Source organism: Furipterus horrens, unplaced genomic scaffold (assembly GCF_987537825.1).
Source record: "Furipterus horrens unplaced genomic scaffold, mFurHor1.1.pri manual_scaffold_11, whole genome shotgun sequence".
NCBI classification, from domain to species: domain Eukaryota; kingdom Metazoa; phylum Chordata; class Mammalia; order Chiroptera; family Furipteridae; genus Furipterus; species Furipterus horrens.
This window is the reverse complement of record NW_028327181.1, coordinates 49,127,373-49,140,165: the sequence shown is the minus strand read 5'-3', so window position 1 is coordinate 49,140,165 and position 12,793 is coordinate 49,127,373. Positions and strand designations below refer to the sequence as shown.

Here is a 12,793-nt window from a genome sequence, read left to right as displayed (position 1 = left end):
TGAGGTGGTAGAACCAAGAAACAAACCGAGCCTACTGGACTCTAGAACCACAGCTTCTTCTCACACCGAACACCACGTACGTCATCTCAAAGGGAGGCCATTGCCTTTGACTCTCAGCGGCCTGTCTGCTCTATGGTCTTATGGTTTTCTTCGTGCGCAGAGTCTGGGCCCAGTGTGGGCTGTGTGTGGGCTCCGTGCCCTTCTACCCATCTCCTGCCTGGGTCACAGACACACGCCACTCAGAGTACCGAGGGGGCAGTGAGTGACTGGGGCCCCCTGGTGGGGTCCTTTGACCTGGACAGTGCTTGTGACTGGTCTCAACGTGTCTGTTGGCATGTTCTGATCTGGCACATTGTGCTTTTTAGATACCACGCTGGAGTTACATTTGGGGCCTTGGCCTTCACCCGTTTTTGTTGTTGTTGTTTTATTCAGGTGTAAACAGCTACCCTACCCGTGGTTGCTCGTACTAATGGTTTCTTCATTGATTTAAGCAGAGGAGCCTCTTTACATGATTGATGTCACTTGATGAAGTAGATTCTTAGAAGCTGTGTCTCTCCAGAGATTGGCTCCCAAAATAAACCTCTGCCCTGGCTGGGAGAGTTTCTTCCTCCCCCTTCCCAGCCCAGCACTCTGTCCCTTTGCTTCCACCCCCCACTCTCCCCATTATTGCCGAGTCTTCTCATCCCCCTTTTAATTGCCCATCCACAGCTGACAGTCATTTCAGGCTCAGTGTAATCCTGCCTCCCCCCAGGAGTCTTCCTGGACCACCCCACACTGCTGTCCCCTCCTCTAACCACCAGCAGCCCTCCCCAGTGGAGTCCTTGATGATTCCCCAGCTGTGTCCCGTGGCCATGGCTGAGCCTCATGGTTGGCCGTCTCCTCACCACGTCGGGTCTGATTGCGCGTCTGCTTCTCTCTAGTTCTCTTCCGGTGGGAAGGCTGGAAATGCATAAAATAACTGAGGAGTGTTCTGCCCAGTACCAGGGAAATGGGACCGGTTACTGACTCCTTTGTTCCAGACACATGACTTCTAGACCTTTCCATGCCCATTCCAGTGCCTTGGTCTGAGGTCCCCCAATGCCAGGTGTTAAAGTGCAAAGGACATGCTGATGTACTAGTAGCAACGAGAGGGCTTCCCAATGCCACCCCCAGCCCTTCTCTGAGACAAGTCCCAAGGAAGTGACCACACCACCCCTCCCAGAGTCTCCGGCCTTCTTTGCTCCCACAATCAAGTTGTCACGTTCAGCCTCTCAAATCACAAAACCTCAAATAAAATACATGGTGGGACATGGACATGTTCTTAGGACACGTGTGCAGAAAAAGGAGAGATGTTAGCTGCTTCCTAGGCCACTTCCCTCCAACAGCCAGCAGATCTTCCAGTGTCCCTAAACGGGGTCCCTGGCAGCCTCCGGGGAGTGGCGCTGACTTCCCACCCCCTCGGCTATGGCTTTGAGAATCCGGAGGCTGAGTCCTCAGCCAGCCCAGTCTCTGAGCCACTGGGTGGACTGACCTTGCAAGGCCCCCAAAACGGAGATGAGAAAAGGTGCCCCTGCTCTGACTTACTGGTCCAATACCCAGCCTAACAAAAGTTGATTATTTTTGTTACTGCTGCACTATTGAGTGAACTACTGATACGAACTACTGCTCTTATCATTGGCTGTCACTCCACTTGAAAAGGGCGATTGTTGCGAGCTAAGGAGAGAAAACATTCTCTCTCTCACTCTCCCCCCTCCCTCCCCCCACCCCCGCCCCAACCCTTCTTGCAACATTTCTACCCATGTTCCACTGCTTGGACAACTTGGCAATTTGGCCAATTCCCTCTAATCTGTACACATTTGAGATGTGACACTGTGTTTGGGTGTGGGCAGGGGGGTGTCACCTGAAGTATCAAACTGCACAGGGGAGATCCTTACCCATTTAGACAGAAGCAGTGGAGAGGGGGGATGTGTGATAATGAAGCTCTCAGATGGGGGCCCTACTGGGCAGAAAAGACCAGCACCTCAAGGGGCTGATGCGGGCACACACAGCATCCTCTGAGGACAGGAATGGCATTGGCTCAGGGTGTGCGCCAAGTGGCTCCCCATGAGATGCTGTGATTTCTGGGCTGGGGGAGGCTTGACACCCACCCACCCCCTCCAGCACCCATGCCCACCCACCCGGCCGTCAATAATGCATGTGATCTTTCTCACAGGGACAGGGTGTTTAATTAAGTAGGATCTGGAAATTTCAACAAAACATGGTTTCTAACGTGAAGGAATTTATAGACTGAGTTTAAAATGGAAGCTGGGAGGCAACTGAGAGGACCTTCCTGGGAAGACCGAAGGCCACTGATCCCCTTGAAAAAGGAATGTATACATTTTTCCACATTCCATGAAAATGCCAAATACAGCTTTATTTGCAGAACACAGGCTTTGTTGTGAGAGAAAGAGAAGGGAAGTTGTGAGCTAATTCTGGACTCTTAAAAGAGAGAGGGAGGTGAGACCAGAGTCGTAAAGGGGTGGGGTGGGGGCAGAGTGGCCCCTGATCTCAAAGAAAAAGTTGATGTTTGTCAAATACCCAATGAAATGTCCCTGTTGGAAAATGAATAGGTTTCTGATGCAACTACAAGAACATGATAGGATGTATTTATTTCAGGTGATACATAAGCAGATTTTTTTATTACTCTCTTTACTTGTCTATTTTTTTTGGATATCTTACAGTTAAGAAAGTACACTTTACAAAATAAAAACTGAAAAATAAAAGTTCTCATTACTGCAATGGAAAACTGTGTAGCTGTTACCAAAACAATAATGATTTTTAATTGAGGAAAACCTCGATGTGCTCACATGGGAAGATCTTCAGGAAACATTTTAGAGTAAAATAAAGCATGTTTTAGAACAGTACATTTTACCCAGTCCTATCTGGATGAAATACTTTTCAAAACTTGTGTGTATGTCTTGCTCTAAGTTTAGAATCAAATCTAGCAGAGGAAACAAATTATTCATGGGAAGTGGGGTTATTGTGGACATTCTGTATGGCATGAATTTTTATGACAAGCATATATTACTTCTATAATCATAGAAAAGCAGCAGTATGGTCCCCAAACTGTTGCAGGTCAGCAGGCTGCCCACTGGGGCAGCAACTGGAGTTTCCACCTGCCCTGTCCTTGTCTGGCCTCTTTCCTGACTTGACCCCTGGATGTCTGAGTGAGGGGCCGTGACAGATGCCAGCAGTGGTGGCGATGACAAGCCCCAAACCACATTTGTTCCATGACTTCCAGCTCCTCGTTGCCTCTCCAGTCTGCAGGCTGAAAGCTCCTGTCTCTTATCTGCCCAGAGCAAGAGTCAGAGTTCTAGTCGGTGTGACTTCAGAATACCGGGCTGGGAGACTTCCTGATAATTCCCAGATTCCTGCAGAGGAGCTGCGCCTGCGACCAGGCCAGATGAGCAATGTGGCCTCAGCACATCTTGCAATGTACAGTTGGATGATAAACCACATGGAATTGAGCAGTTAAGAAACATAAGGGACATATAAAGATGTCATATTAGACCATTCAGTCTGATAAACCCTCTCCCCAAGCTAAGGTGGCTGTTCCCCTCCAAAGACCACGTGGGCTGCTGAGGAAGAATCTCTGCATGTGTGAGCCAGTGCAGATTTCCAAAATAGACACAGAGATATGAGGAATTGAAAGAAAATCCAAATAATAGACCAATAAAGATGACCCTGACATTTCAGAAACACATTTATGGCTTTTATAAACACTGAATGGGGCTTTGGGACACCTCGGTGACATTAGCTAGTTCTGACATTTAGGAATTTAAATTTAGTAGCTGCCCTAGCTTACCCTGTTAGCAAAGTTTGCTAAACACTTTGTGCTGTGTGTTCTGCCTTCTGTGTGAAGACAATGCACATGACAGCTGTCACCTCGGCTCCCTCTTCTGTTGTGAGACTGAGGCAGATGGGCATTGTCTGAACAGCTTGCTCCAGGGGCTCGGGCTTCGTCCAGCAGTCCCTTTTCTTTCTTCCACCTTCCCTGATCGGTTTCAAAAAGATATGGGTTCACCTAGAAAATGGTTGGGAATGGATAAACCTGAAAATAAAGTTGAATAAATAATTAACTCATTCTTCCCTGCTGAACATATCAGTTTTAAAAATCCAAGTTCCCATATGGAATAAATAGATGAGATACAAAATAATTTAAAATTTATCTGCATGCTTCCCTTGAACTGGAAACAGATCAAGGAGCGAATCCTAATGGAGTGGGGGGGACCCATTGAAGCATTTGATGGGCCTAAGCAACTGACCCAGTTTTGGCTTCTACCCCTCAGGTAACCAGGTGAGTTTCTCCAAACCTGCAGATGCCTTTGCCTTCGAGGAGGACAGCAGCAGCGATGGGCTTTCTCCAGATCATGCTCGAAGCGAAGACCCCCAGGGCTCAGCAAGATCCCCCCCAGACACTAAACCAATAGAGACCCCTTTGGCAGGTGCTCCGGGGACAATCCAGGTAAACCAACCACACCTCAGCCTGTCATCTCTTCAGTCTTAAAACCAACAGTTTTGCTTCACGATCCAGAGGCATTGCTTGACGGCACATTACCTGGGTCCCTATCCTCGCCATTTGGGTCCAGGGTTCTGTGTCTAGTGGCAAAAACCTCCAGAAAGCCCCAAAGGAGAAGCCCAGGACTGTCCCCATTGACTTACTTTTTGAGCATCTACTCTGCCAAGCAGATACCTTATATCTCTTATTTTACAGGGAAAATAAACACAAGGGTCACTGAGATGAGATGCTCTGCCAACCATGTCCTGGACAGAATGTGCCCGAGCAGGACTGGTTTCAAAGCCCAGTCTCTCCACGCACCGAACAGTCACTAGAGGTGCTGGGCCACAGAACGGAGGCACACGTTGGTCCTACTGTGAGCAGGTTTCTACCTGCCAAACCCCAGCAAGGTCCACTTCTAGCCCCAAACCGAGCACAGCCCTCGCCTCTTTCTGGACAAATCCATAAACTCCTAAAATGTGAGGAACGTCTATTGCGAGTATTGGTAAAAGCGCACTCATAAAGAACCATAACGGTTACTAACAGCAACCATGGCCTGTGTCGCGCACTCACCGTGTGCCGGGGCCAGCACCAGCCACTCTGTACGCATGTTCTAGTGGCTGTCACGGTCCCTGAGGCAGGGAGCGCTATGCTGACTCTGATAGAGGAGGAAGCAAGGCTCCTCCATGAGGCTGAGGGCTGTGTGGTCGGCAGGAAACTGCACTGTCCCCGGCCCTGGGGCTGCCCCTTTAGAAGCCACCAGGCCGACGGGGACTTTCCTCAGCCGGCACGCTGGTGCGCACGGAGCCCTAAGAGCAGGGGTGGGGCTGCCCGCACATGAGGGAAGGATGCCCACTGGTGTGGCCGTGAGGTGTGGGTCTTCCTGCCCTGGTTCTGGGCAGCACTCTCCAGACCTTCGGTCCCTGCCCTTTAGCCAGATTTGACTCCTCCGGACCTCCCAGGAATTACTGGATGGATCGAAATTAGATATTACATTTGAAAATATGTTTTACACCGTGAAGCACCGTACAGCTATCAGGGACAGTTCGGTAATTATCATCCAGTGCCCTGTTCCCCGAAATGGTGCTACTTCCTGGTTGTTGTCATGCCCTCCTTCCCTCTGTCGGCGCAAAACTGAGGCTGCCAAGGAGAGAATGTGGAGTGGCAGGAGCAGGGAGACGTCAAAGCAGAGCCAGACTGTGCATACGTCTTCCATGTGGGGGCTCCTGATTGAAGCGCGCCACCTGCCCCGCGTGCTGCAGTTGGTCTTCGCAGCCAGAGCTCTTTGATAACGGCAGACAGTCTTTCAGGCCACTTGTGCCGTTATTCTGACAGCAGGTTCCTCAGCTTCTGAGTCAGGAACGGTGTGAGGAGAAGACAAGGACTTTTCTGCTGAGCCCTAAGAGCGGGGAAGAAGGGGACACTGAGCAATGCCAGGCAAAATGCAAGGGTCATTTTGCCCTATTATCTGGCTACCCCATGTGACAGATGAGGACACAGAGGGTCTGGAGGAATGGATCCTTCAGACCTTTGCAAGTGCCGGGTTCAGGGAAGGAGTGAGAAGCCCCAGAGGGAGATCCTGAGCAGCCCCTGCCCCTTTCTGTCAACATCACAGCATAGGAGTGAAGGAACAGAAGAGAAGAGAACTACATTTTCCTCCAAGTGCTCTGCATATGGAAACCTGCCTCTCACAAAGGTTTTCCTGACAGTACAAGCACTCACACTCACACCCCTACATATATTCGAGTATACACAACACACCTACATAGACACACATGCACATAAATACAGAGATGCACATACACATAAACTCACATATATATACACAGAGACACACACCAAATACCCACACACACACATTACATGCACATAAACACATACAGAATACATCATATATTCACACATAGACACACATGGACACACACACATTCCCTACATGTATACATGCACATACACATGCATATGCACACACGTATACACAGAAATATGGCCACGCCGCAAACGTGCACACATGTGCACACATATATTGACAGAGATACATATACACACATACACACACACATTTTCCTCCATCTGCTAGCACCCTGTCATCTAATTTTTATTGTCCTACTTCCCCACAGTTTTGCAAGCACCCCTCTGTCTCCCTTTCTTTTTAATCCCATTACCAAGTCTAACAGGTGGACCTTGTCACAGACAGGAGGAACCCTCACACAGGGTGACCAGATGTCCCAGTTTGCCAAGAATAGGCCAGTTCTGTATCTGTCTTATGGAATATTTACTAATAATAACCCCTTTCTCTCCTCAAAATGTCCTCAAATAGTTGACAAGTTATATACGTGACTCCTTCCCCTGGAGGAAGTAGTCTTATATGTACTTGGGTAGGAATCTAGGATTAAACAGTAGAGCTATGTGCTTGGGTGGGGGGTGGCTCTAATCTAACATGTCTCTGTCACACCGTTCTTACCCTTACATTCTAACAATGCTAAACTTTGGATTTCAGGATCTCACTTCTGGCTCAGAAAATGACAGGAACGACTCAGTCTCACAGCCCAGCAACCAGTCTGACACAGGGAAGCAGGGGCTTGGCCCCCTCAGCACCCCCAACCCCATGCACGCTGCTGTCAAGGTACGGATGGGCCAGCCTCCTCGCCCTGCCTGAGAGCTGGCTCACAGAGTCCCCATGGAGTAGGGCTCTCTGAGTTAGGTCTGGCAAAAAAAGGCGAGTCCCCCAGGGCCATGAATAGGTCTAGTCCACTAGGGACATCGTGTGACAAGAGTTGAGCAATGGGCCGCTGGTAAATGTGGACCAAGATCCTATGACCTATGCAGCATAGCACAGGTCTTCCCTGCAGAGGAGAAACCTATGGGTTTGCTTTCTTTGGAATCACAGCTCAGCTAGTATGTTCCTGGCTTAAAAGACTTCATAAGCTCATCCTAGAGATAGGCACAGCTGATTGTATGCACGCAGAATGTGGAAGTTCCGTGAAATCAGTATAGGGAGTTGGCTTTTATGTAGGGGAAGCAGACCTGAAGACCTTGCACAAATAAGACATATATCATCCAAACCAGTCTCTATGGAAATACAGATAAGGGCAGGGATTTTATTCACAGGAGACAAAGAACTGTAAGCATTATAGCATATTTTTGGTTTAAGTTTCTCAATATTCTATCTGATAGTTTACAGAGCGCTCTCTCCTCAATGAACTGTCGGGTAGTCATTTAGCCTTCTTCATAGTAATTTATCCCATAGAACCTCCCGTTAGTTTGGGAGCATGTCTTCTCATCTCTAAGGCCACCACTTCATGAATACTGAAATGACTCTTAGGAAATCATTTTTGGGGGATTGTAAACAGAGTAAGAATCATCGTTGAAGTAACAGTCCCATAGTCCCCTCACTGCCAACACAAAAGCATGTAGCAGGCCTTTCAGCTGCCCGGTAAAGCTCCCCCCACAAACCACAGTAACTTAAACCCAGCTTACAAGTCACTCAGCTCAACAGCTTTGAAGTTCTGTGACTGCTGATGACATTTGTTCATTGCCGGTGGAAGGAGATGATTCACATTGTTTCCAGTGTGAAATTTTATTACTATTTTACCACAGTATTTAAAATTTCATAATTCCCATTAGCAGAGGCTTCAGCCTCCATGTAGTAAGCGAATGTGATAGCTGCCCTGAGGAAGGACAGGGCAGTTCTAATAATAAAGAGCAGGATTGGTTGTTCATGTAACAGCCAACGTTTTCTGATCGCTCAAAGCCTGGGAATTCTCAGTTGTTCAATATTCATCATCTCCAAATTCAGAGGATACCAGGGGCTCCTCAAAGAAGGAGGCCGCTGCGCTGCAAAGAACGTCCCTGTCCTGGTGACGCTGGAAGGGTCATGTGAGGCCAGCAATAGAATGAAGACAAGCGCTCTGATAACGCTGTTTCTGATGGGAGCTCCTGGGGGAGTGCGTGTCAGAGCCGCGTGAAACAGGCCCCTGCCCTCAAGGAGCCTGAAGCCTAGTTGGGTATCACAGCCACTTCGAGTTTGGAGCAAGTAGGAAAAATGTGCCCCAAAGGACCCAAATAGACATTTCTCCAGAGATAAAGCAGTTGCCAATAATCACATAAAAAGGTGCTCAATGTCATCAGCCATCAGGAAAATGCAAACTTAAACCAGAACGAAATACCACATGACACCTACCAGAATGGCTATAATGTAAAAATTAAGTAAAATAAAAATGAAAAGGGCCAGTGTTGAGGATGCGGAGAGGGGAGCTCTCATGAGTTGCCGGCAGAGGTGTGGAATGGAGCAGCCTGTAAGGAAACCGGGAGTAGTTCCTCAGTAGATTAAGCATAGGATTGCTGCATGACCTAGTAATTCTGCTCCTACGTAAGTGCCCACAAGACCTGAAAACCGGTGTTCAAACAAAAACATGTGCATGAATATTCACAGCAACGCCATTCACAATGGTCACAAGTTGAAACTAACCCAGATGTCCATCAGCTGAAGAAGGGATGACGTGTGGCATGGCCGCACCATGGAATATCATTCAGCTATAAAGAGACGTGAGTGCTGAGACAGAATGTACCAGGATGAACCTTGAACATAGTGTACTGAGAGACAAAAGCCTGACATGAAAGGCTCACTCACAGTGTGTGAGTCCATTTCTATGAAATGTCCTGAACAGCCAAAGCCATAGAGACAGAAAGCAGGTAGTGGTTCCGGGGACTTCAGGGACCAGGGAATGGGTAGTGGCTGCTCAGTGGGTACAGGATTTCCCTTCAGGGTGATGAAAATGTTCTGGAACTGGACACTGATGACATTTGCACAACATTGTGAACGTCCTAAATGCCACCGAACTGTGCACTTTAAAATGGTCACTATGGTGATTTCATGTTATTTGTATTTCACCACAATAGAAAAAGAGGTTCCCCTTCCCCGGGCAGCCACAGTCCCTGCAGGGCCAGCAGCCTAGGAAGCAGCCTCCCTCACCCCTCAGCAAGGCATCACCATTATCAGGAAGCCTGGACAGGGAAATGCCGCATGAGACCTGCAGGTGACAGACACAACTGTGAGTTAGGAAAAGCTTCCCAGATGAGCTGAGGTTTGAACTGGACTCAAAGGTTGAGCTGGAATCAGATAGCAAGTGGGCGAGAGAGTGCGAACAGCAGAAAAGTGCAAGGAGAAGAGGCAGTGGGGTGAGCGGTTGGAGAGGGGCGGCCTGGCAGCTTGGAGAACAGTCTGCTCTGGCAGGCGGGAGTGGGGACGTCACCTGCGGGGCAGAGCTGCTGACGCGGCTGGGCTGCTGGGCTGTGAGCAGGCCCAGCGAGTCTGCGTGCAGGTCAGAGCAAGAACGCCTTTAGCTCACAGGCTGCTGGGTTTCCTCCCGCACTACTCCAACCTGCCTTAGACATTTATGTCCAGCCCTTAAGCCACTGGACTTTGGATGCACCTCTGCTTTAGAAAGATGAATGTTGTCCCCTTAGATTGGCCATGCAGTTCTGGGTAGGAAAGAGAAAAGCAAATCCATAGCTTTTCTATCCTCTGGTCTCAGAAAGAGTGGGAAACTACACAGGTCCATGAATTCAGAGTTTCATGTGTTCGGTAGATTTTGCCCTCACTATGCAGAGAAAGTCCGGTTTTAGGACCTTCTGGATGGCTCCATCCTTGTGCTAAGGCAACATGGAGAGTCAATTCCTTAGCTATATCCAGGGCTGCAGCTCTCCGGGACAAGGATGAGGTAGGAACAGAAGCTGAGCTGGAGCAAAGCGGTGCAGAGCTGACTGAAGGGCCTGCAGAAATTCTCCCAAGTGTGGAAGATCAACTCGTTAGCTAGAATGGTAATCGATTAATGAGCAGCCAGAAGTACTTGTGCTCACTATTCATTAGTCTCTGGGAAGATGCCCCCTTGAGAAAAACACAAAAGAGGCTTCGGTGGTGGGATGTGCTGAGTCAGAGAAAAGCCAGTCCCCAGCTCATGTGGAGAGGTCACATTCACATGTGTGTTTTGTGGTTAATGTGGGGACGCTGCCAGGTCAGAACAGGCCTGCCAGCTGTTCAGGAGCCCCCTCTTCTGGGCACTGTTGGTACCACACTTTCCCTCCAGCTTTTCCCCAAAGTCTCAAGCATCTTCTGTGGTTAACACCACATTCTTCATTCCAACCTTCTGGAATACAGTCAGGGTTTGAAAATTTATATTTTTCAACTGATTGTGGTATGAATTCATTGCTTCCTAATACATGTTGGAGGCCTTTTGATTTTAGGAGCAGGTTATAGATATAATCACACTGACCTCTGAGACCAATTATTATTTCAATATTATCTAATATTGTCCATATAATGATCACTGAAAAAGAAAGTAGAGAATATTTTTCCCCAACTTACAGGTGAGGTGACTAAGATGTAGTAACGTAATTGTACTATGTTCAGATATTTAACTTCCTAGCCTGCACCCTTAACTTCTTTCAATATGTCCTAATCATGCTTCACAAAGGGTAGCTTCTGGAAGGGTCCTGGGGTGTACTCCTATAGTGAGTACAGTGTCATTAGATCAGAGGGTGTCACTTCCTGATTTTATATCAGGATCTGGGGATGCGGGTGGGAGGGACATTCTATCTTACTTTTCACCCCAAAGCAACAAAGCTTCACATCCCGGATTCTCAAAGGCAAGGTTAATTTCATCTAAGTTTATGTCATTTCTAAGTCAATGTACTAAGTGCTTCACTAACTGTGATTCCATGTATCCACATGAAAGAACTTCCTTATGAATCAATCCCAGCATCAGAATGTATCCTTTATTAGGCCCTCGATTGGCTTGCAGGGAGGCGAGCATTCCCACTGAAACCCAGACTTAATCTCACTCCACGCAGGGGAGAAAATACTCCAGGAGCCACTTCTGAGGTTCCAGGCTGCCCCTGCTCAGGGGTGCCTTTCCCACGTACCGCACTTGCAGGAGGTTGTCCATTAGAGAGTGTGGTGTCCCGCATCTCTCTGCACATTGTGCCTTTGCTGTGCTGTATTTTCGCGAACATCTGTCAGACAAAACCTCCTCGCGATATACCCGTGACGCCAATCAGTCCCACCTGAAGCACATGTATGTCTTCATCCTTTTGCAGTCCAAGTCCTTGAGCGACAGTAAGAACCGCCACAAAAAGCCCAAGGACCCCAAGCCAAAGGTGAAGAAGCTCAAGTACCACCAGTACATCCCCCCAGACCAGAAGGCGGAGAAGTCGCCTCCGCCCATGGACTCGGCCTACGCCCGGCTGCTCCAGCAGCAGCAGCTGTTCCTGCAGCTGCAGATCCTCAGCCAGCAGCAGCAGCAGAGGCTCAGCTACCCCGGGGTTCACCACGCGCAGCTCAAGTGAGTCAGGGGGAAGGAGGGGGCTGCGCGCAGGGCGGGGCGGCTTCGGCCTGTCCCACGCACCCTGGGCCCGCACCTGGGGACCCAGCGAGTCCCATAGTGCGTCACGTCCCCATCTGATATGGGTAGGATATGACTGTTCAGAAACCACACACACCTTTTCAGGAACGTAAGGCCGGGAGAGAGCAAGTAAATCAATGTCACGCTAGGGGGCCCACTTGGGAAAAGGGGAGGTATGAGCCCTTGCAGCCTGAATTGCGGAATGGAGAAACCATCTGAGAGTGCCTACTGGAACGGGGAGCAATTCCAGCACAGGCTACGTGTCTTAAATGGGCTCAGCACTTGTGTCCTAGGAAGTGACAGAGCTGAGAGACTGAATGACAACCTCAAAGACTGACTCCCTTTTCTTTTTTGTATTATAATGTTGTACACCTGAAATTTATATAAGGTTGTTCACCAATCTTACTTACCCCAATAGATTTAAACAATAGACAAACTCGAAGAAAATTCATAAAATATCAATACTAATTACCTCTAGCTAGTGAAATTATGAATTTTTTTTACTACCTAAAATCTTTTCCTTTCCTCCACCCGTTTTCTAAAATGAAGATGTATTTTTTAGAGCCTAATTTATTTATTTATTTATTTTTTATTTTCCATAAAATGAAGATGTATTATTTATATAATGAGAAAAAAAGGTTGACTCTTGAGCCTCGGTGTGTGACCTCAATGCCCAGCCACCTTTTCAGTGGTCAGACTCTTCAGCTCTAAAGCTGGGATGTGGGTTCCAGCTGTCTCTCTGCTCAGCCTTGGGGGATGCGGGCGACTATGCTGAGGATGGTCAGGCCTCTCAGGCATGCTTCTGCCTCCACGGGACAACGCGCCTGCTAAGTCATGCACGGACATGCCTCCCCCACATGCCAGAGTCTCTCCA

The 12,793-nt window shown here is 48.5% G+C and overlaps 1 protein-coding gene across 1 annotated transcript in view; it reads left to right on the top strand.

Moving 5' to 3' along the window:
* The window catches only part of MYOCD (myocardin), an 86,696-nt gene that overhangs the window by 56,383 nt on the left and 17,520 nt on the right, over positions 1-12,793 (top strand). Inside the window, exons 6-8 of the mRNA XM_090290651.1 lie at positions 4,308-4,483; positions 7,017-7,142; positions 11,615-11,859. Coding sequence (XP_090146777.1) covers positions 4,308-4,483; positions 7,017-7,142; positions 11,615-11,859 — 547 coding nt within the window. The remainder of the gene's footprint in view (positions 1-4,307; positions 4,484-7,016; positions 7,143-11,614; positions 11,860-12,793) is intronic.